The sequence below is a fragment of the Sebastes fasciatus genome, chromosome 11 (assembly GCF_043250625.1).
Source record: "Sebastes fasciatus isolate fSebFas1 chromosome 11, fSebFas1.pri, whole genome shotgun sequence".
Taxonomy (NCBI): Eukaryota; Metazoa; Chordata; class Actinopteri; order Perciformes; family Sebastidae; genus Sebastes; species Sebastes fasciatus.
In genome coordinates this window covers 1,377,681-1,404,088 of record NC_133805.1, presented here as the reverse complement: position 1 = coordinate 1,404,088, position 26,408 = coordinate 1,377,681, and the positions used below count along the sequence as shown (strand labels likewise).

Here is a 26,408-nt window from a genome sequence, read left to right as displayed (position 1 = left end):
ATTTTGGCAGTGTATGATCATAATTTACAGTACATCAGATTGATGCAGGACACGCTGCTTTTTGAAAAATATGTTATTATTAGGGCTGTCAGAGTTAACGCATTATCGCAAAATCGTTTTAACGGCACTAATTTCTTTAACGCATTAACACAACTTATGATTTTTAGGTTGTAGCGGCTCAGTTTTAAAGCCAGAGTGAAGATACTGGTATCATATGAAACTAGTAAACCTAATGAATCCATCATTACCAGCCATGTCATAATAGCTAGTTGAGAAGGAGGTTAAAGGGTCTCTGGACAATATCTGTCATTGTTTTGTGTTGTTAATTGATTTCCAATATTAAATATATACATACATTTGCATAAAGCAGCACATTTGTCCACTACCATGTTGATAAGAGTATTAAATACTTAACAAATCTCCCTTTAAGGTACATTTAGAAAAGATAAAAAATGTGCGATTAATCGTGATTAATCATGGACAATCGTGCGATTAATCACAACTTAATATTTTAATCGATTGACAGCCCCAGTTATTAAATCTGATTAAACAGTAGTGTCGGTGGGGGCTCATTGCTCAACGTCGCACCCAAAAATTTGCATAATGACCTTTAACTAAAACCATCGGACTGTAAACTGAAAAGCTTTCCAGACAGAATGGATTAATTTATTAAAATGTGTTTATTAGCACTGAATCGTTGAGGGGGAACAAACCTGCAGTAAATATAAATATGAATATATTACATCTTTAAACTGACCATTCAATTATTTCACATCTTACGAGAACAAAAGGTAATGTTGTTCTCATTAACCTGTTTTCTTATTGTGGGAAAATAAAATACAAACATCTATATATAATTAATTGGACTCATTAAATACTACTTAAGCAATACCACAAAAAATAAAAAACATGTAGTTGTAAAGTATTTGAATGCATTAGAGTTTGTGAATAATGTTCTGAGTTATCGATCAGCCGTCCTGAACTGTGTGACTACAAGCAGTAACCAAAAGCTCCAGTTTGGATCTGGAATTAAACTCTATGTCCACGACAGTGAGTAAAAAATGTTTATTACAACTAAATCATGAAGACAAGAAACCTACACTTAATATAAAAATATACATATTTCAGCTTTTTACTAATTATTTTATTCTTTTAAATCTTATCAGAAGTTTTATTGTTGGAGGAAAACATACAACACAAATATCATGATTGGAGACTCCAACATGTTCATCAGCACTTCTGTGAACATTAACAGATATACAGCGTCAACCTGGATGGATATCATAAAACTTTACATTTTGAAATTTTAATGGGACAAAATTACTTTTAAATATAACTAACAAATCTAAAATTCAAAACAGAACTGATTCAACACTGAAATATAAAGATGGGATTAAAATCTACAATTAAAGCATTTAGCCAAATGCTGTGATTCATTATTCTTTTTTGTTTTCATTTTAATTCGTTTTTTACATAGATATTGACAAAAATCAAATCTGAATTCATGCGCTGAGTGAGTTTCTGTTATGAAGCGTCTCAGAGTGTGAATGACGGAACGGGAAGGCTGATTTTTGGACGAGGAACTGAGCTGAAAATACAAATCAGTAAGATTTTCTGTTCTTTAACCAGAAAATAACTGAATCCATCAGTGATAACGCGCTAAATAACAATTTACTAAAGGCTAAAACTATTTCAACTAAACTCGGAGAAAAAAGTTTGGAAATTTGTGTTTGGTCGATTATTTCTCTGTTGTTACAATGCTAGTTGGTATTGTATTTTCCCACAAATGCACGGTCCTTAAAAGTTGGACATCATTGTGAAAGTAAATAAACAGGCTTTCCAACGATATAAAATACAATACCAATTAGTATTGTAACAGAGAAATAATCAACCAAACACAAATTTACAAACTTTTTTTTCCAAGTTTATTTCAGAAACTGTTTGTGGGGATGAACAAGCCTACAGTAAACAGTATATATAAATATAAACATATTTCTCATTTGAAATGACCCCTTAAATCATTTTAAATCTTACAAGAACAAGATGTTATATTACGGGAATAACTTAAGTCATTATTTTAATATCTTGTGGGAAAGTACAAAACAAATATAATGATTTATTTTGGAAGCTCCAAAGTTTTCAGTTATCGATCAGCCGTCCTGAACTGTGAGACTACAACTGGTTACCAAAAGCTCCAGTTTGGATCAGGAATTAAACTCTACGTCCACGACAGTGAGTAAAAACTGTTTATAAAAACTGAATCATGAAGATAAAACTAACCTAGAGTGAATAGAAAGAAATGCTATCTGAGTTATTAGTAAATAAATCTGCTCTTAGATATAGAAAAGGATTCATACTTTGATCAGGACAAACACAAAATTGTGTACAACAATATGATCAGATCAATCAATCAATCAATCAATCAAACAAACTTTTTTATATAGCACCTTTCAAACAAGTCAAATGCAATTCAAAGTGCTGGACAGACGATTGAGTGTTAAAAATGAATTTAGAGACTAATGCACACCAAAACAACCAATATAAAAGTTAATTGAATAAGAAAGCAATAAGAGATATGGGTATTTAAGATAATGAAAGATAAATAAAATACAAGGAAATAAAAATAACAATAAAAATAAAAATTATGAAACTACACAAAATAAGCAGATTGTAAAATTTTAATAAAATAAAATAGAATAAAAGAGATAATAATGATCAGCATTAAAATGTTGATTACATAAAATAGAGTAAAATAAACACTATGATGATGATGATAAATAAAAAAAGTACATAAAACTACATAAAAGCCAGATTAAATAGATGGGTTTTTAGTTTATGTTTAAAAATATCAATATTTTCAGCTCCTATACAGTTCAGTATAATAAGAACAAAAAACAATAAAACAAATACCCCTTAAATAATATTAACTTTTTACCTTTTATCCTTATTTCATGTCCCAAGTGGTCACCATTACTACTTTCATAGTTTTCATTAATATGGGGAGTGATGTATAGAATGACATCGTCTGCATACAGTGTTAACTTGTTCCACCTTGTACTACCTGTACTTATACCTGTTACATTTTATTGTTGTCTAGTTTGTCTAATTTTTCTAATTGCTTCCGTGAGTTATTCCATACAAACCAAATCAATGTGGGAAATACGGCCCGTTATTTGTTGTGGTGCCGCTGACGGAATTAAGCAACTGAATTTTTATACTTAAGTTTAAACGATGAAACAAATCTATCCCCTGTTTTAGATTTGAGCTTAATCCATTCAGTCAACCAACATTTAAATCTTTTAATGAAAGCAAACTGAGGAGAAGAAACATTTTTGGTCTGATAACAGGCGCAGAACCCCCTAGAAATGCATCTTATACATTTTTTTATAATAACGCAGAACTGATAATTTATTATAATGATGAATAATATCGACCTTGTGGTGTCTTCATATTGACAGTATAAGAAACCAACAAGATAAGAAGACAGATTTGTGGTCTTTTTATTTACTTATAGCCTGATAACATCGGACACTTTCTGTTAAATCTGCATCTCTGTAACGCCATGTAAACATAAGCTCCAGATCAGACTGGAGATGTGACCACTTAAAAGATGGGTGAGTACTACTTGCTCTCTTCTGACGTTTGTGTTTTTTAAAAACAGTCAACACAGATTCTATATTGTGATATTTACTGAAAATGACAAACAACACAGCCAACAGTAGCCTCAGTAAACTATCAGGTGATCTCCCTCCAGCCAGCTGCCTCCTTATTCAGGTATTTATAGTGAAATGAGGAGATATCGTATCAGATAACTCCTCATTTCAATTTCACCAATCAACCGTTTCATCGTCCGTTGCGGCGCTTTCAAAGCAAGCGACAGGAATAACTAGAAACGGGGCGTCCGACAAAAGTTCAGCTCAAAATCGTCGCTCACGGCCAGTTAGGAGTCGGACATTCAATACAAAACAATGCAATCAAACTGATTTTGCCACTTACGCTTGTAACATGTTGGCAACACACATCCCAATACATTAGACCTCTCTGTGTTGTACACAACCTTAAAGTTCAAACTGCACCTATGTCTGATAATAGTCTAAATTAACAGTTTCAGCCCTAAATTTGATTTAATTCACCTTAATGTAATTGTAAAATTGTAGGGGTATTTTAATGTTTCACATGAATAGATTCTGTTGCTCGGTGTATTTGCACTGACGTGTGACACTGTGTGAATAATGCAGCCGTCAAGCTGATTTTTGGATCCGGCACAAAGTTGACGGTTCACACCAGTAAGTCTATTTATCCTCTGAACTGGTCATGTAATGTTCATTTTAAACTAATATGTGAAAGTAATCACTGTAGTTTTAAGGGTTTATATGTTCTAAAATATCTACTGCCAACATTGATATTTGTTCTTAAATTCAACCTACATTTTTCAACAAAAATATTCCTGTTTTATCATAATTATCAAATGTATTCAGTTGTCATTTGAATTTAATTTAGAAGTAAAATCAATGCAGAACATTTGATATGAATGTAAAGACTGTAATTACATTATTTTGATCATTACAAGGAAACAAAGGAGCCTTAAGATGGCGTTAACAGTAGTAGTCGTGTTCTAGTTAATGATCTTTATGAGATTATTGGACGTTATATTCTCTAAGAGTTAAAACATGACGAGTTTAGAGGCTCGGAGGTTTTTGAGCCACCGACATAAACAGTGTGAATGACGCCGCACGCAAACTCATCTTTGGGAAAGGAACTAAACTCTTCGTACAATCCAGTAAGAATGAAACAAAAACATTATTATTATTATTTATTTATTTATTTTTTGGCATGAGAACGACTACAACTTTCTTTTATTAGTAATTTAATAAGACAAGCTGCAAAGTGCTTCACAGAGAATCAGTGAAGTAAAACAAACTTTAATAAAGTAATTAGAAAGAACAAACAGAAATAATTTAATTATTGATGTATTGATCAGTTGATTGAGGGAAACATTACAAACGATCAATTATGAAGTTAATAACATCACAATAACAAAAGAATTAACAATGATAATGATCACATAATTATCTTGGTTTTTGATATGGGATGATATTTTCTATAATAAAATCACAATAATACAATAATTAATAATAATAATTACCACATAATTATCTTGGTTTTTGATATGGGATGATATTTACTATAAAAGTTAATCTCACATTAAGTCAAATACAAAATCCTGCAATTCAAAATGAAATGTTTTCAAGTGTTCCAGGTCAAATTTAACTCTCATAAATGAATAATCATTTATTAGAGCTGTGAACCATCATACTGTATTTCCATGTCAGTCAATAATAATATATACAATAATAAATAAACGATAGAGAAGTGGAGAGTGTTAGTAGTTCTTGTTAAAGCTCTCATTGTTGTGCGACTCAGACTGGAGTCCAAAAGATCTGGTTTGGATCAGGGGTTCACGTCTCAGTAGAAACAAGTGAGTCCGGTTTCTATTCATTAAACAGCTGATTAGTCAGTTTAAGGTCAGTTTTATGGTTAAATGGTCAGTTTAACAGTTAATTAGTAAAGGACCTAACTACAGTCTTGTTAAGGTAAGTCAAGTTTTATAAAGCTTCTCTGCTGTCAGCTAAAAATGTTCTATGTCTGAAATTTGTTAGAACTATGAACCTTAATTTTAATATTGTTTCATAACACAACTTTTTATTAACCAAGTCATCCTGCTGAGGTTAAATATATATGATAAAGATGCAGTATGGGTGGGCGATATGGCCCAAATCTTCTCAGTAATGGTATATATCACGATACAGTAATTGTTCATCACAGTTTATTATTTCCTTCTTTTATTAAGAACTTCCATACAGAAAAACTGGAAACTAGATAATTCCTAGATTTATGATTTAGTCTATAATATTTTTATGTTTTGCATAAAATACTTAAACATACAAACCTCACAAAAAACACAACGAATGTGAAATACATGCAGAAAAACATGATATTGTTGTTTTTACCCACAATATTTTACATTTCACATGTGCCTATATTCACTGAATTTATTAAATGTCAAATCAAATGTCTTAAAACCACGTCCATAATATGAATTATGTGGCGTAGGATTCATAATGGACTAATGATAAAAAAAACATTATATTAACAATATTGTACACGAACAAACACATTTTCTGATCATTTAGTAAAACTTTGAACAATAGCAAAATGTCAACCAGGAAAGTCCCAAAAAACACTTAAACACCGCTTATCTGTTTCTAACTTTAACAAGTTGTCAGTCATGTAATTCAGTAATAAATTAATTTGATCGTGTTTAATCACGTTAACATTGATTATCTGAGCTGCTAGTGTTTGTTGTTCTGCGGCTGCTGACTGTGTGAATGCTGCTGGCTTCAAAATCATCTTCGGAGCTGGAATCCAGTTAATCGTACAAACGAGTGAGTCGTGAAAAAAACAAATACATTAATATTAGATACTGATAAATGACCAAAACTAACAAAAAGTGAAAAATCTGATTGTAATGTTGTAATGCTGAAACAATTACTTACCTGACTGATTAATTAATTAATCATGAGAAAATACACTCACAATTGTTGATAATCAAATGTTCAAATTAATTTATAAACGCCTGAACATTATATAGTAATAGGATAGTATGGTATCTAACTTCTGCAATATGAAGCTTTGCTATTTTTAGTTTTTAGTACATGTATTCGACCGATGTTTTATTTGATAACAAACTAATCTATATTTCAAACCCTGTAATTTTAAAATGATGCTGGTGAACGACTGCCCGCTGCAAAAATCACAAATCACAAACAAAACATACAGCAATATACAGTAAATGCAAAAAGAAAATACCCATAAATAAACTGGAATAATGAATATTTGTTCATTGTCATTGCAGAGTACAATGAAAATGAAGTTTGCAGAGTTAATTAGTTCATATAATAACAAAAAGTCACAAAAATGTTTCATACAAATATAAACGAGTGCAAAAAATCGTGTATAAAAGTAATCTACTGTATCTTACCTTACTTTGTTATATTTATACATACTGTTTATAGTTGTATATTACAAAACACTGTTTACTGCTATAACAGCTATGAGTTTAATGTTATTTCAGGTTATAATTTGTGCAACATCCAAAAATCAACAACCAGATTGACGAACAATAAAATATATATACATCTGCTCTTTACAGACCAACTGACAGAGGATCAAAACATAATGGCTGATATTAAATACTAAAGATTTTGGTAAATAATTCTCCAACAGCAGCTGAAAGTCCACCTTATTTGTTTTATTTGTTGTATTAATAACATATTAAACCACCAGAGAGTCCATGTAAAAATTTTAAAAATGCTGAACATAACAGTATATCTACTACCTGAAAAAGCTAGTGTTGTATATAGCATTAGTACTATATTTTATTAACATTATATGTATATTTTAATAAATATGAATCCTGATATAAATCAGAATAAGTACAGTACACTATGTAGTTTATTAGAAATATAAAGAGACGTGTCATCAGTATAATGAAGGATGATCTGTAGTTTATTAGAAATATAAAGAGACGTGTCATCAGCATAATGAAGGATGTTCTGTAGTTTATTAGAAATATATAGAGACGTGTCATCAGTATAATGAAGGATGTTCTGTAGTTTATTAGAAATATATAGAGACGTGTCATCAGCATAATGAAAGATGTTCTGTAGTTTATTAGAAATATATAGAGACGTGTCATCAGTATAATGAAGGATGTTCTGTAGTTTTTGAATTACGCTAACTTACTGTGTGAATGCTAACAACTACAAACTCATGTTTGGATCTGGAATCAAAATTACTGTCTCCTCACGTAAGTGCATTTTATAAAATTTACGGTTCTTATAACGTCAGAATGAAAATTATTAATAATCGTCGACACAGTTTCGTAACTTTACTCAACATGAAGACACAAACATTACGCCTGTAATACCTTTGTTTGAAGAACTTATTATAGAGACGTGGAACTTAAACTCGTGATTTTGAAGTGACAAAGATGTCTTTTTATTTGACTTCTTAATGTCTGAATTAATTGTTTAAATTTGTCAGTTTAACTTCAGTTTAATGTCTAACTTTTTAGAATTAATGCAGATAAAATAACACATTTAGCTTCTTATTAAAAAAATAAACATTTATAAATATGTTTCAAGCGTTCCTCTCACTCGCTCAGCTCGCTGGTGTTTTTGCTGTCAGATAAATCTGAGTGTGAATAACAACATCAGGATGGTGTTTGGAGCCGGAGTTAAACTTAATATCATGACAAGTAAGTGTGAGACTGAAGTAAATATTTCATTCACTCTGCTGCTAAAAGGTAAATATAATTTGAGTTCTTTTTAAATAAATGAACATAATCAGGGTGTTCAGCCATTTTGATTTAAAACTAAACTTATCTATTTATGTCTCACATTACAAGTGCAAAAAAACCTTTAACATTTTAAATTGATGTTAATTTCAAATATTCCTCATGTAGAAGGTTGGAAATAAAAATAAATGAGTGGAAACTGTCCAACAACACGACAATGTGAGTCAACAAACTCATATTTGGTTCTGGAACTAAACTTCAGGTAGAAAAAAGTGAGTAAATATTAGCTTTATAAATAAATCAAAGTGTGCGTAACGTTCTTCAAATCTTACAAATTATAATGTACAAATCTCTCAGTGATATTGGTATTTAGTCTTTTTGAGTTTCTTGTCATCATTTATTCTTTTTTTTTTTTTTTTCATTCATGCACCTCAGAGTTGCTGCAGAACAACAGATTTTTGCTAAATGATTTTGCAAACCATGTTACGTACATATACATAAAATAAAGACAATATATGCTTGCAAGGTAGTATTTTATTTCCAACAATGATGAAACCAAAAGGAATCATTAGCGTAGATCGTATTATTGATGAGGCATTTATTTTGGTAAATCCTGCAGCGGATGTAAAATATAACTTCAAATATTAAATATCAAAGAACTGTTAAGTCACTGATATTCAGTTTACTAAATACTATTAATATAATAATAATAATAATAATAATAATAATAATAATAATAAATGCATTTATATAGCACTTCTCAAAGTGCTTCACAAGACAATTAAAGCAGATAAATAAAGTAACAAATATGGTAACTGCTAAAACAGAACATCACAGAACATATCAATAATAATAAAAGTGGTAAAATGGTAGGACAAGTTGATAAAACAAATATATATACATAAATGTGTATAAATGTACACATGCGTCCACAAAACAGATGTATACATACATATATTTATACCCAGTCTTACACTTATAGGAATGCTATCCTTAAAAAATGTGTTTTCAAAAGTTTTTTAAAAGTGGATACAGAGTTAGATGATCATTATTATTATACAGTATTATACAGTATATATTATATACACTTAAATAAGAAGCCAAACAAACTAATAACAGATGACTATTTATTATTTGTAGTAAAATAAAAAAGATGCAGACCAGTTCTATCGACATCTATCGACATGAATATGTTGAAGAACTGCAGCGTTTTTTGTAACTAGTTTAGTTACTGTGTGAATGACAACAACTTCAAAACCACATTTGGTTCTTGAACCAGAGCGTTGGTATCGTCAAGTAAGTGTGTTGTCAACGTTAACAGATCTACACTATATATGTCCTTTTTATAAAAAGACTAAAACTTAAACAGACAACATGAAGTTTTTTATAACTCAGCAGAGCTTCTAAGTTAAAAAACTAAATTGGAGAACTTCCTATTACAACATTAATGTGTTGCTAATACTGTGTTAAAGGACTTACAGATAGCACCATGACCACACTTTAATAAAGTTTAACATTTATTAGTATCTTTCTTACTAACATAAGCACTACATCATTAATGTCTGTATATTTAACACTTTGTCATGTTAATTATTTGTGTTGATGAATAATGAATGAATGAATAATAAGAGAGGAACGCAACAATGAATTCACCTTTTATTTTGTATTTAGCTGCAACTGAAAATACCAGAATCAAATATTTTTTATATTAATATAAATGAAAACATCAACAACATTTTTAATTAATTTCTCTTCAAATACAGAATGAATATATAAAATGTATGCACACTAAATAAAGTAGAAATTTATAAATATTACAGTAATTATAGAATATTTTGAGATGCATGCACAGTTTATATGATTGTACATTTATTATGTTTATTTAAATACTACATAATACAATACACACAGGTAAGTCTACTTTAATAAATGTATGACACTACCACAGTAAAACTGAGGAAAATACCAAACCTCAGCCTAAAACGTATAAAAATGTACTTTCAGTTTGGAAAACGTACATCACACATTTCCATCAGCGGTGTGATTTGGGATTATTAGGTCTGAAATACTAATATTAGCTTTAGATGTTTGTAGCTGACGTGGACGTTTCAGAGTGTGTTTCCATCACAGTGTGTCTGAGACTGACGTCTTTCATCAGTCTCACCTCTTCATCATAACACAGCGGTGTAATAATAATGTTTTACATCATAACAGAGTGGTGTTAATAATAATGTTTTACATCATAACAGAGCGGTGTTAATAATAATGTTTTACATCACAACAGAGCCGTGTTAATAATAATGTTTTACATCATAACAGAGCGGTGTTAATAATAATGTTTTACATCATAACAGAGCCGTGTTAATAATAATGTTTTACATCACAACAGAGCCGTGTTAATAATAATGTTTTATCGCTGTGTGTTTATGAGTTGTCCGTTTGTGTTTTTCAGAAGAGTTGTACGAGCCGTCCTTCTACAAGCTGTCAGAGGGTGGGACCACAGCATGTCTGGCCACCGGCTTCAGCCGACTGCAGGCAGCAAACTTTACACATAATGACATCTTCAACAAGAAGAGTGCCGTCCGAATAGGCGATGATTCGCTGTTCAACCAGGTGGCTTTGTTGTCTAAAGACGATGAGTACAAATGTCAACAAGGTAAGTTTGAACCATTTAATAATGTCTTTATTAGAGCTGTCAACCCATTAAAATAGTTAATCACACATGTGTTCATCTGTTCTAAATGTACCTTAAAGGGAGTATTTAATACTCTTATCAACATGGGAGTGGACAAATATGCTGCTTTATGTAAATGTATGTATATATTTATTATTGGAAATCCCCTTTGAAAATGGCCATGACAGTTTTTACTCGCCAAAATCTTGTGTAAGTTTGGAGCGTTATTTAACCTCCTTCATGATGAGCTAGTATGACATGGTTGGCACCGATGGATTCATCAGGTTTTAAAGTTTACTATGATACCAGTATCTTCACTCTAGCTTTAAAACTAAATACTATAATATTAGACACTTCTGATGCAGCTTCATCTTTGTTTTTGCCGTGTGCATAAACAGCCGTATCATCGGCGTACATCTGAATGTTAACGTCAGAGCAATCACTCTAGCTTTAAACCTGTGAGGGTTTCTGGATCAATATCTGTCATTGTTTTGTGTTGTTAACTGATTTACAATAATAAATATATGCATACATTTACATAAAGCAGCATATTTGTCCACTCCCATGTTGATAAGAGTAATAAATATTTGACTAATCTCCCTTTAAGGTTCATTTAGAACAGATAAAAACATGTCTGATTCATTTGCGAGGCCAACCCAACCTTTTCATACAAGATGCAGTGAATGAGAACCGTCACAGTAAATAAATCTGGAATTGTAATAGTAAAACCTGAAATAGACTATATATTAATAAAGACTGATAATTGTAACCGTCATAATAACTAATAATCATTTTGTCTGATGTGTTTCAGCTGAAGATGGAGCTGCGTCTGAACTGTGTGAAGACACTCTGGAACCAGGTTGGTAATAAATCAGACTGAGTCCATCATTACAACTCTGATTGGGATGATGATGATGGTGATGATGATGATGATGATGATGATGATGATGATGATGATGATGATGATGGTGGTCTTTACAGATGCCAAGGTGAACCTGATGTCTCTGACCATCCTGGGCCTCAGGCTGCTGTTCCTCAAGACCATCGTCTTCAACGTCCTGTTGACCCTTCGTCTGTGGATCAGTCACTGTGAGTACCGACCCACTAATGACTCACTAATATCAGCCTGTAGGACCCCCCCGCTGTCCCCTCTCCTGCTGTCTGGACACAGGATAATCAAGTGGTTAAGTCATGAGAACACCGCTGCTAAGCAACGGCAATATTAACGTTACTGTTGCCGTCTAGAAGCCACAAAGGCTAACAAGTTTAGCAAGCGAGCGAGTGGCTAACATGATGCAGGAAATGCAGAGGCATAATGACAGAGCAGAAAGATAAGGTCGTTGGGAATATCAACATTTTCCTCAGACATATTATAAAATTATATAAATCATAAAAACAATATACAACTAAAATGACAATATATTAACTTATTATGCACTAAAACGTTAACTTCTAAGGCGTCCGCCGTTTATGACAACGTCAACAAACACGTCACAACTCGTGAACTCGGAGCTTTCAGGAACTTTCCACTGACGAGGTCGTGAATCCGACATGAGGGGGGGGCGTTCATATGGACTCTACTGGTGAACACGGTGAACACCACCACAGCTGAGACCTGGACTACGAAGCAGGATTTGGCGTTAGCGAGGTAACTTCAGGGTTAACTCAACTCATATAAAAGCACCGCCTACTGACCAATCACAGCTCGTAATGGTAATACTCCAGAAATATGAAGAAGTTACAGTCATAATCCAGACAACTCTCTCTCTCTCACTCTCTCTGTCCGTCTGTCTGTCTCTCTCTCTCTCTCTCTCTCTCTCTCTCTCTCTCTCTCTCTCATTCTCTCTGTCTGTCTGTTTCTCTCTCTCTCTCTCTCTCTCTCTCTCATTCTCTCTGTCTGTCTGTTTCTCTCTCTCTCTCTCTCTCTCTCTCTCTCTCTCTCTCTCTCTCACTCTTTCTGTCTGTCTGTCTCTCTCTCTCTCTCTCTCTCTCATTCTCTCTCATTCTCTCTGTCTGTCTGTTTCTCTCTCTCTCTCTCTCTCTCTCTCTCTCTCTCTCTTGCGTCGCTCACCGACACGTTACAGTTTTTCTCGATTGTTTACACACATTTTCTGAAAGCATGCCTCATACTCTCAGAACTCTACACACAAATCAAAAAACACACACACAATGGGCAAAACCCCTCAATTCTCCTGCAAAATGAAACTTTACATTCAAAACAATGTTATTTCTTCTCAAAATGGTATTTTGTTTTCAAATGACACACACAAACCATCATATGAATAGACATTTATAAGAACCAGTTGAACACTGATGTGCTCAATGTAAAACACTATGATGAATGGAAAACACTTCTTCTCCATTCATCATAATGACTTAGGCCCTTTTTTTGTTCAGTGTTACACTTACTACAGACAGTACATACATTACTACAGACAGTACATACATTACTACAGACAGTACATACATTACTACAGACAGTACATACATTACTACAGACAGTACAGACAGTACATACATTACTACAGACAGTACATACATTACTACAGACAGCACATACATTACTACAGACAGCACATACATTACTACAGACAGTACTTACATTACTACAGACAGTACATACATTACTACAGACAGTACATACATTACTACAGACAGTACATACATTACTACAGACAGTACATACATTACTACAGACAGTACATACATTACTACAGACAGCACATACATTACTACAGACAGTACATACATTACTACAGACAGTACATACATTACTACAGACAGTACATACATTACTACAGACAGTACATACATTACTACAGACAGTACATACATTACTACAGACAGTACATACATTACTACAGACAGTACATACATTACTACAGACAGTACATACATTACTACAGACAGTACATACATTACTACAGACAGTACATACAGAAGTGTGTTGTAAAATATTTTAGAATATTGTTTTTATACTCAGAACACACAAATACACGGTAACAAATATATTTTATTTTCCCCACAAAAACAATGTACACAGTGTACATCCCAACCAACACAAAGTTGCACATACAGTGGTCTACATACAAAACAACAGAAGAATTTACTGTATACAGTTACAGTAAAAAAAACTATGCTGCATCCTCTCTTCTGTTTCGGTCTGGCCACAGCACCTCATCCACATCACAAGCAATGTTTTCCCTGGCCAAGCAGCGGGGGAAATATCGCTTAGCATGTCGAATCCAGCCATGAAAAGCATCAACTGCTATATCTCCACATGCGTCTTCCATAGCTTGGAGAAGGGGTATACGCGTTTGTGGATTTCGGTCATACACTTTCCATGATTGCTAATTGTAACACTGTGTGACAGGTGTTTGCCCATGTGATGAGTCAGTGTGCATAGTAGGGCAATTGACTTTAGAATTTTTAATGACAGTGTGTTCCTTGTGAAAACGAGATTTTCTTCATGAAAATTGTGCCAAATGCAGAGAATTGTGTGTAGTGTTCTGAAAAAAGTGTGTTTTAGAACTGCAATTTGAGTGTAAAGCAGGAATTGTGCTTGTAGTTTAGCAGAATTGGTTCAGGGGGTTGGTGCATGAGTTACATGTTGTGGTCATTGTGTGTCAAGTACCAGTATTTGTGTGTAAACAATTGAGAAAAACTGTAACTGACTATATACTCTATAAGTATACTATGTGTATATTAACTGACTATATATTGTACAAGTATACTAACTGTATATTAACTGACTATATACTGTACAAGTATACTAACTGTATATTAACTGACTATATACTGTATAAGCATATTAACTGACTATGTACTGTACAAGTATACTAACTGTATATTAACTGACTATATACTGTATAAGTATATTAACTGACTATATCTGTATAAGTGTACTAACTGTATATTAACTCTGGTTCATGTTTTATTTTGTAGGAACCAGACGACGGATTCACAGAGCAACGTCCTGATGGACGTGATGAAGTCTTCTTCCATCAGTGTCTCATACGTCTGTTTTATATATATATATATATATACAGTATATAGTATAGTATAGGAACGTCTATCAGTATGTTAACCTGTTAATATCATCAGCGTCCTGTATAACTTGTTAACCCGCTAATATCTGTATTACATGTTAACATTTTAATATCTGTATGACCTGTTAACGTGTTAACGTGTTAGTATCTGTATGACCTGTTAACGTGTTAATATCTGTATGACCTGGTAACGTGTTAAGGTGTTAATATCTGTATGACCTGTTAACGTGTTAACGTGTTGATATCTGTATGACCTGTTAACGTGTTAGTATCTGTATGACCTGTTAACGTGTTAACGTGCTAATATCTGTATGACCTTTTAACGTGTTAACGTGTTAATATCTGTATGACCTGTTAACGTGTTAACGTGTTAATATCTGTATGACCTGTTAACGTGTTAGTATCTGTATGACCTGTTAACGTGTTAACGTGTTAATATCTGTATGACCTGTCGTCTTTATGATCTACAGTCAGTGGTGTTGTTGCTTCTGCTGCTGGTGTTAATATCTCTGTTATCATTGAACTCTGTTCTGTTGTTACAATAAAGACTGAAAACACACTGGATGACTAAATGTTTTTATTCAGAATTCCTCACACAGACTGTATATGATATAATAATAATAATAAACTTTATAATAACCATAATTTAAAATGGTAAATTGATTAGTTAATTAATTCAACTTAGTTAATAGTTTTTTTTACTGTTAAACAATGAAATGATAATTAATGTTTACTAATTATAAGTAATGCTATAATTTCTGTTATTTTATCATTAGTTTGTGTAATATGAAATAATTATTTTACTAATTATATATTGTATCATAGATGATAGGAGACGATAACAATTACATTCTGATTACATTAATACAGTATTTATTAACAGTTTATTGTTGCACACATTATAACATTTTATATACTATATTAAGTATTTGTTAATAATTACCAAATGATTTATATATATTAGTAAAACATCTATAGACAGATGGTCCAGAAACCTTATTAACCATTATAAAGTATTACAAATATCTATATAATGTTTATGGATGTTTTACAAACTATTTATAAAGGTTTATAAATAATATATTAATCACTAACAGCTACTTGTATATATAGTATTAAAATGTTATAATGTGTGTAACATAGATTAAGTTAAAATAACATAAATTATAGCATTAATAATAATTAGTAAACATTATTAATTATCATTTCATTGTTTGTTAAATAGAAATTAAATATTATAAAGTGTTACCAATACTAATAATTGCAAAATTAACTGATATTTCTTCCTTTTTTGAATCTTCTCTCTGATCTTATTAAAATATGACGTGTAGAAAAGTGTTGACGTGGTTTCACATTTGACATTTTTTTATCCTTCTTACGTCGACAGTGGAGATGATTTTAGGACTTTACTGAGTCATTGATGACATTTTATAATATCTGATGTTAAAACTCTTCTTTCAGAGATGAACTCATTTACAGGAATTAACTGAGACATTTAATGAACAAATGATTTCAGAACAGTGACTCTGGTTTATCTGATGAAATGAAACCTCGCAGTCTCTGTTCGTCTCTACGGAGGACAGAACCTGACAAAAATAATAAATAAATGAATGAATAAATAAATAAAGAAATAAATATGTCATTAAATGCAGCAAAAATAAAATAAATGTAGGCATTGATTAATTAATTGACAAAATATGACATAAATTTATATTTCTATTTTAATTTGCTTTTTTATTTATTTATCTTTGTATTAATTATTATTTATTTACTCTTCTGTTTAATGTTCCCTTTTATTTAGCTAACTAACATATAGTCATAACACCCTGACCCTGTGAAGATAATACAGAAATAAATAAGTTTGGGGAAATAAATAAGGGGTGAAATGCAAAGGCACAAATGATGCAGAAATAAATAAATAAATGCAAGAATACATAAATAAATACATACATTTAACAATAAAATAATTTAAAATAAATGCAAAACTAAATAAATGTGAAAAATATACTAGAAAATAATTAAATACATTTAAAATTAATAAAAATAAATACATCAATAAATAAAAGGGACAATTAAACAAAAGAGTAAATAAATAAGGGAATTAATGCGAAGATAAATAAATACATGCATTTAAAATAAATATAAAATAATTAAAAATAAATGAAAAACTAAATAAATGAAAAATAAATAAATACATTTAAAATAATAATAGAAATAAAAAATATACATCAATAAATAAAAGGGAAAATTAAACAAAAGAGAAAACAAATAAAGGAATTAATGCAAAGATTAATAAATAAAGAAGCAAATTAAAACATAAATATAATTTTTTTAATGTTATTTTTGCTACATTTAATGACATATTAATTCATTTGTTGAATCATTTATTAATTTATTTTAGATTTGGCAGGTTCCGTCCTCCGTACATCTCTGTGTGTTGGCTGTATTTGGATCGATTTAAACTTTTAAAACTACAAGTTGTTGGACATAAAGTCGTATCTGGGTCAGTGTGTTCATGCTGTCGATGTTAAATATGAACGTTAATCAGTGTTTGTGATCAGCAGAGCTGCAGATCTCTGTGGTTTCCTGTTTGTTCTGCTGCACACAAACACACCAGCGATGTGATGAGGGGGTGGGGGGTGTGATACACTTCTGTCTTTGTGAGGCCCAGTTTGAGGACATTTAACCTCAATGATAAATTCAAATACTGAATTTAGAAGCACATTACATGACCTAAAGTATGTGTGGTGCTGGGGATCAGGTCTGGATCTCAGTCGGGGTTGGATGGGGTTGAGATCAGGACTCTGAGGTCAGTTTAGTTTAGTTTAGTATTGTATTTGATAGAGACAGTGCATATTGTCAGAGTTAGCCAGAAAGGCTGGTTTTCGTCTCCGGGCAGGCAGCAGTTAAAACACAGACGGCACTGATAAAAAATAGAATCTGCCGCTGTGATCAGAGCTACGTGGAGACCAGAGAGACAGTTCTGGTGAATATGAACACCGTACAGCGACACACTCTTACTAAATATAATAGTCCATAAACAACATCTCACTGTTCACTATCGTTCACCGGTTCGGTTTCTAGTGAACCAGAATCTCTCTGTTGTGGAGAATAAATGGTAGTTTTCAGGTTCTGATGTGTTTCTGATGGTCGGTTGTTCCGGTCCAGAAGAAGCAGACTGGTTGAGGGAACATATTGATTCCTGGTTAAAGGGATAGTTCAGGTGTTTCTCTGTGTAGTAGTCAGTGTATTACTACAGCAGATGGAGTCTGGAGCAAAGCAACGTGCCTTTTGTGGACAGATTTTAGACACGTAGACGTTATATTTAGAATATTTTCACCTCTCCACCTCGCTGTAAGGCAGCCCTTTCTGACGGGGAATTGAAGCCATTATATCGCTCTCTTCAAAGCCAACAGACTCCATACACAAATCCAGTAATTTTCCCTCTCAGAACAGGAGAGTAGCTGGTCTACCGCTGCATCCAGGGTTGAAAATTCTCTTTCTTTACTTCCTGCCACTGTGGCAGACAATTATTATTATTATAATTTTATCTGATACTTTTGAAATCTCTGCGCTAAATGAAGGAATAACATTTTAGATCAGATTTCATTCAATGTTCAATATATTTTACATTAAAAACATTATAAACACGGTAAATTACAGTGTTGGAATTACACCGTGGAGGGAGGGTAGTGTATACAGTACTGTACTGTACTTTGTTATTGTCATCTATAGTGGTTATGTGCATAAAAACACACAATTCAAATGATTATGATTATTAAATATTTGCTTTGATTAAAAACAATCTTGGCAAGCTGCTTAGAGCTAGTGTTAGGAAGTTAAACAGGTCATAATTCTCTCTCTAATATCTATTTTATATTGATGCGAAAACATTTCCTTCACACAACTGGATTTATTCAAGTTTCTCACCAAAAACTTAATTTTATGAAATTACATTTGAACACATCCTGATAACGTTGTAATTTACTTTCGCCCAATAGTCCTTTTTCCTGAGCAGACTTTGAACGCCTCATAATAATGACTCAATGGCACCTCCGTTAACGTTAGTAGCTCCGCTATTTATCCAGTCAGGACTGTGCTGCTAACGGCTGCTAACAGGTAATGTTACTACCTCTCCTCCTGCTGATTTAAACACAGGTTTGTTGTTCACAGTGTAGAATTCAGGGAAAAATAGGGTGCATCCCCTCAGGTTTAGTAGCGCCACGCTGTTGAGCACTTTATTTTTCTCTCCGCCGTGTCTCTGGTCCCAAACGAACTGAAACAAGATACAGTGTGCTTATGTGTCATTGTGCAGAGTAACTGTTGGAAAGCACCAATAAGAGGAATCGATAGTCACGGAGGCATGAGATGCCAAGAAAGCGGACAACTACGGTTCTCTATTCCCATCACTAGCGTTTTCCCTGCCTGCCAAAGTGGCAGGTGTCCTGATGATTTCACCCCGCCACTGCCAACAATTTACCCGCATTCGGCGGTATTGTGTTATTGTTGGTGAATCTGAACTAACCTTTTAAAACACCAAAGTCACAAAATAACACAAACTAAATAACCGATGGATGCAGCGGTAGACCAGCTACTCCTCTGTTCTGAGAGGGAAAATTACAGTTTTTTTCAATAGAGTCTGGTGGCTTTGAATTGAATACTACATTAGACACTTTTGATGCAGCTTCATCTTTGTTTCTGCCATGTGCATAAACAACCGCATCATCAGCGTACATCTGAATGTTAAAGTCAGAGCAAACCGATGGTAGATCGTCTATGTTTGGAGCGTTATTTAACGTCCTTCATGACAAGCTAGTATGACATGGTTGGTACCGATGGATACCACCTGTCAGAAAGGGCTGTCAGCGAGGTAAAGTGGTGAAAATGTTCTAAGTATAGCGTACACTTTAACTGATATTGATCTTTTTAGGTGTCTAAAATCTGTTTTTCTGCTGCTCCCGTCCACAGCCGCTTCACCTCGTCATCAGACAGCCCTTTCTGACGGGAACTGAAGCTGTTATATCGCTCTCTTCAAACCCACCAGACTGCATTGAAAAAAACAGTAATGTTCCCTCTCAGAACAGGAGAGTAGCTGGTCTACCGCTGCATCCATTGGTTAGTTAGTTTGTGTTATTTGGGGGTTTTAAGTGTTAGTTTGGATTCACTAAAGTCACACAAATGTGAGAAGAAGTCGTGTCACTTCAAACATGCTGGACTCGAGTTTAAGATTGTAACTGAATCTTTAATAAAAGTTACAGAAACATCAAACAAACAGGAAATAAAAGATGACTATTGGTATCAAGATGAGATGTGGAGGCTGTAACCATGAAAAATGTTCCTCTGTGATCAACTTCTGTCAGTAAACGATGTGAGAAAATTAATCATAACAACCGACTGGATGGAAACATGAAAACCACAGTGTGTGTGTGTGTGTGTGTGTGTGTGTGTGTTTCCACTCCACCTGTTTTCTACTGAATGTGCTCATTTCAATTTTTTAAATATATGATTAATTTGTGATTCATGTTACAACATGTAGAACAAGTAAATTATTTATTCTTGTATTTAAATAATAGTTAGGGCTGTCAAAGTTAACGCAAATTTGTTTTAACGCCACTCATTTCTTTAACGCATTAACGCAACTTGTGATTTTTAGGTTGTAGCGGGCTCAGTTTTAAATCTAGAGTGAAGATCCTGGAATCATCTGAAACTATAAAACCTGATGAATCCATCGGTAACAACCATGTTATACTAGCTTGTCATGAAGGAGGTTAAATAACGCTCCAAACATAGATGATCTACCATCGGTTTGTTCTGACGTTAACATTCAGATGTACGCCGATGATATGGTTGTTTATGCACACGGCAAAAACAAAGATGAAGCTGCATCAAATGTGTCTAATATTATAGTATTCAGTTTTAAAGCTAGAGTGAAGATACTGGTATCAAATGAAACTATAAAACCCGATGAATCCATCGGTACCAACCATGTCATACTAGCTTGTCATGAAGGAGGTTAAATAACGCTACAAAGTTACACTAAATATTGGCGAGTAAAAACTGACATGTCCATTTTCAAAGGGGTCCCTTGACCTCTGACCTCCAGATATGTGGATGAAAATAGATAAATAACTGATAAATTATTATGATAAATAAATAATAACTGCATGAAAATGTTAAATTAATTGCATGATTGTCCATAGTTAATCTCAAATTAATCACACAGTTTTTTATCTGTTCTAAATGCACCGTAAAGGTAATTAATACTCTTATCAACATGGGAGTGGACAAATATGCTTCTTTATGCAAAATGTATGTATATATTTATTATTGGAAATCAATTAACAACACAAAACAATGACAGATATTGTCCAGAAACCCTCACAGGTACTGCATTTATGTCTGCATATAAACGTGTTATATTAATATTAGTTATGTTTACATATAAACTTGTTATATTAATATTAGTTATGTCTACATATAAACGTGTTATATTAATATTAGTTATGTCTACATATAAACGTGTTACATTAATAATAGTCATGTCTGCATATAAATGTGTTATATTAATATTAGTTATGTTTACATATAAGCGTGTTATATGAATATTAAATGTGTTATATTCTCATCATCTGTCTCTCTGTGGAGGTGTTTGTATCTGCGATCTGATTGGCTGCTGCCGCCTCACTGTTTCCACAGGATGCGGTCGCTCGCTGAGGACGAGCTGCACGGAGCGACGTCACAGACGAAGGCGGCGGCGGTTTCTGCCTCAAAGCCTGCTGGGACAGGATGTGTGTGGGCGGTGAGGAGGTGAAGAGGCATCATCAGGTGTGACCTCAGAATCAGATGAGACGCCTAAATATAAAGCAGATAAACATCAGATTGTTCCGACAGGATGTCATAAATATGTCACTCAGCTGCTCGTTCTACTGCTGCTTTCTATTGTAATCATGTTTATAATAATATGATATATTTATATATAATAGTAACTTTACACTTTCTATAGGAATGAAAGACAAGACGAGTTGTTTTCTAATGACACATAAATGCAAACAAGAGGGTGACCTCTTTGTCTCCTTCATTGTTCCATTGTCAGGACGTCTTATGGATCATTATCTGAGTCACATATAGTTGTTGTTTCTGTTTGTTTGTTTGCATTTCACTGCTCATTTTCTCTCAAATATGATAAAAAAGGTAAGAATTTATAATAACCATAATTTATAAATGCTAAATGGATAGCTAATTAATCATAGTTATTTTACTGCGATAATTTATGTTAATTTAACTGTTTAGTGTTGCACACATTATAATATTTTATATTCTATATATATATATGTATATATATAAGTATTTGTTAATATTATTTATAAACCTTTAAGAAATACTTTATAAAACATCTATAATCATCATAAAAGCATATATAAACATTATTTAGATAGATAGTTAATACTTTGTCAATGGTTAATAAATAAATAAAAAAACAATGAAATGATAATTAATAATGTTTACTAATTATTAGCAATGCTATAAATTATGTTATTTTATCATTAGTTTGTGTAATATGAAATAGTTAGTTTATATTATATATTTATATATAATATATATATATATATTATATTGTACCACAGCTGAAAGGTATAATAATAATAATATTCTGATTACATTAGTAAAGTATTTATTAACAGTTTATTGTTGCACACATTTTAACATTTACTAATACATCTATCTATTTAATGTTTATAGATGTTTTACAAAGTATTTCTTTAAGGTTTATAAATAATATCTTAATCATTAACAAATAATTTTATATATAGAATATAAAATGTTATAATGTGTGGAACAATAAACAGTTAAAATAACATAAATTATATCATTAATAATAATTAGTAAACATTTTTATTAATTGCTAAATTATATATATAATATATTTTGAATCTTTTCTATGATCTTATTAAAATACAACATAAAGAAAAGTGGTTTCACATTTGATGACTAAACACTGGAATGACCATAAATCAGCGTAAAACAAAATTTAACCAAATAAAGAAATATTTCATGTTTTATTTAGAGGCATAAACATCTAGTTTTACAAACAATTTCTTTAAGGTTTACAAATAATTAAGTAACCATTAACAAATGCTATAATGTGTGCAACAATAAACGGTTAGAATAACATAAATTATAGCATTACTAATAATTAGTAAACATTATTAATTAGCATGCTTTTAGCGTTTATTAACAGTAAAATAACTATTAATTTACCATTTATAAATGATGGTTATTATAAAGTGTTACCTTTACATGTTTAAACAAACACCACATGTCTGTTCTTGGTCTTCTGTTTCAGCGTGTTTTAGAGGTCATACGTGTGCTGTTGGGCTCCTGTATGATGCATAAAACACAGTACAGAGAGACGGCTTTATTATATTTATTATTGTTTACTTTAGTGGTCAAATGACCAAACACACACACAGGGTCTGTTCTTGATGGTCCACTGTGACATCACTCTGTACGTTATGACATCATCACAGTGTTTATTATTCTACTACGACATGACATCACTCTCTGATTATATTTTATTTATATTTGCCTTTTTTCCACCGTTTTGTTGTCGTGTTAAAGCCTGAAGTTTATAGATGTAAAGATCATCATCATCATCATCATCATCATCATCATCATCGTCAGTGTGACCAGCTGTGACAGTAACCGCGTGACTCTGCGGTGACTTTAACAGCAGCGATGGAAAAATCATTTGTTTGTTTGTTGGTTTGTTTTTTCTGCAGCTTCGCCGCCGACAGGAAGTCAGCAGCAGGATGTGCACGAGGTGAAGAAGAAGAAGAAGAAGAAGAAGAAGAGGAAACGAGGCTGCAGCAGCGTGAAGCTTCGAGGTCACCGTCTGACAAACATCCGCCAGCAGACAGAAAAGAAGAAAAAACACGACCTCAGAATATTTCCAACACGTGTGCTGGAAAAAAAAAAAAACCTGCAGCTGTTTCAAAACTTTCAGCAGCTTTAAGCAAAACGTTATAATACATATATGATATATTATTAATACTGTATTATAATACATATATAATATATTATTAGTAGTATTATAATACATATATAATATATTATTAATACTGTATTATAATGCATAATAACCATTGTTTATAAACGGTTAATTGATAGTTAATTAAACTTAGTTAATAGTTATTTTACTGCTAATAAACCATGAAATGAGTACAAGATAATGTACAGCGAGCCGCCAGCTGTACATTATCCATCTTATTACACGGCTGAAGAAATCAATATTTTGACACAAAAACGCTCCTCCAGAGTCCGACATCAGAGCTGCGTCCATAGCAACGGTCTGTTATACGTAGCAACGATCTGCTATACGTAGCAACGGTCTGCTATACGTAGCAACGGTCTGCTATACGTAGCAACGGTCTGCAATACGTAGCAACGGTCTGCTATACGTAGCAACGGTCTGTTATACGTAGCAACGATCTGCTATACGTAGCAACGGTCTGCTATACGTAGCAACGGTCTGTTATACGTAGCAACGATCTGCTATACGTAGCAACGGTCTGCTATACGTAGCAACGGTCTGCTATATGTAGCAACGGTCTGCAATACGTAGCAACGGTCTGCTATACGTAGCAACGGTCTGCTATACGTAGCAACGGTCTGCAATACGAAGCAACAGTCTGCAATACGTAGCAACGGTCTGCTATACGTAGCAACGGTCTGTTATACGTAGCAACGGTCTGCTATACGTAGCAACGGTCTGCTATACGTAGCAACGGTCTGCAATACGTAGCAACGGTCTGCTATACGTAGCAACGGTCTGCTATACGTAGCAACGGTCTGCTATACTTAGCAACGGTCTGCAATATGTAGCAACGGTCTGCTATAAAGAAATAGCAGAACACCATGATTGACCAATCAGAATCGAGTATTCAACACAGACGTGTAATAATAATTAATAATGTTTACTAATTATTAGTAGTGCTATTATTTATGTTCTTGTATCATTAGTGTGTGTAGTATTCATCACTCTGATTATGAAGAAATATAAATAAAGGTTAACCTGGTAAACCTTTATTCATCTTAAATGATCTGTTGTAGACGTCTTGGACTACCAGAGATAATAACGGTGGCGGCGGCATTCACCTGTCACTCTTTAGTATGAATTACTTATTGAATTCATTGTGTATGTGTTATTATTGCCTGCTGTCTGTAAACTGTGACTTTTACTTCCTCTTCTCCACTTTATAACTGTACCAGTTCGTCAGGTTCATAGTTTCTTCTATTTTAAATACCAGAGGTCTCTTTTATCACCTGATGGAGATGTTATTAGAGCTTCACAGAGCCTGTGGACTCATTCACATCACGTTATGTCCTGTAGGCGGCGTCCTGCAGGCGGCACGCTGCAGCCTCTCCATGGGCCAACAGCTCTATCTGGTGGCTCTCCTCCAGAACTGTAACTGTCAGATTGTTTCTGTTTGTTTCTCTGATATAATAAAACCCTCTGATCACATCTGTTTGGTCCAAACAGGAATATGGATGAATATCAGCTCTTCAGCCTCAGATAGAAGAAAATAAATATGTAGAAAATTAAATTTTTTTTACTTTTTAGTGCTTTTTTAAATGATGTAAAATATGCTGAAGACTCTCATGTGATGACTAAAATACTCACAAAGAGAAGGAACAACATGCTGAAGTGTTTCAGGTGAAATATTAGATATAGATAGTATGTCTTGTTAAGTGGAGAGTCTTGGTTTTGACTCTGTCTTGATGTAGTTTGAGTGTCTGTTCACACGTTTATTAATAAGAGGACACCAGAGAATATAAAACCAAACCATGCCGGGCTAAAACACCACTGTATATCTCTGTTCTTCACAGACGCCACTAAAATGAGCACATTTCACAGATATATATACATATATATACATATATATGTATATATATATATATACATATATATGTATATATATATATATACATGTATATATATACTGTTTGTAGATTTTAAATCACATTTGAAACGAGGCGCTCTTCATCCAGCGTTGAGGTCGTAGCAGCTGCCACTCTGAGACATTTAGTGATTTACTGCTGAGATGACTTTAATAGAGCTAATGATAATAATATAATAATATATAATAATATATAATAATAGAGCTCCTTTCTAGTCTTCCAACCCACTCAGAGCACTTTACACTAACAATGTCAGCATTCACACACACAATCACACACACATTCACACACACAATCACACACACAATCACACACACATTCACACACACAATCACACACACATTCACACACAATCACACACACATTC

At 32.9% G+C, this 26,408-nt stretch overlaps 1 protein-coding gene across 1 annotated transcript in view; it reads left to right on the top strand.

Annotated features, from left to right (window-relative positions):
* Positions 1-15,641, top strand: part of LOC141776347 (M1-specific T cell receptor alpha chain-like) — a 65,857-nt gene extending 50,216 nt beyond the window's left edge. The window contains exons 2-5 of the mRNA XM_074649842.1: positions 10,812-11,015; positions 11,845-11,892; positions 12,015-12,122; positions 14,979-15,641. Coding sequence (XP_074505943.1) covers positions 10,812-11,015; positions 11,845-11,892; positions 12,015-12,122; positions 14,979-14,980 — 362 coding nt within the window. The 3' untranslated portion in view covers positions 14,981-15,641. The remainder of the gene's footprint in view (positions 1-10,811; positions 11,016-11,844; positions 11,893-12,014; positions 12,123-14,978) is intronic.
* Positions 15,642-26,408: the final 10,767 nt, after the last annotated feature.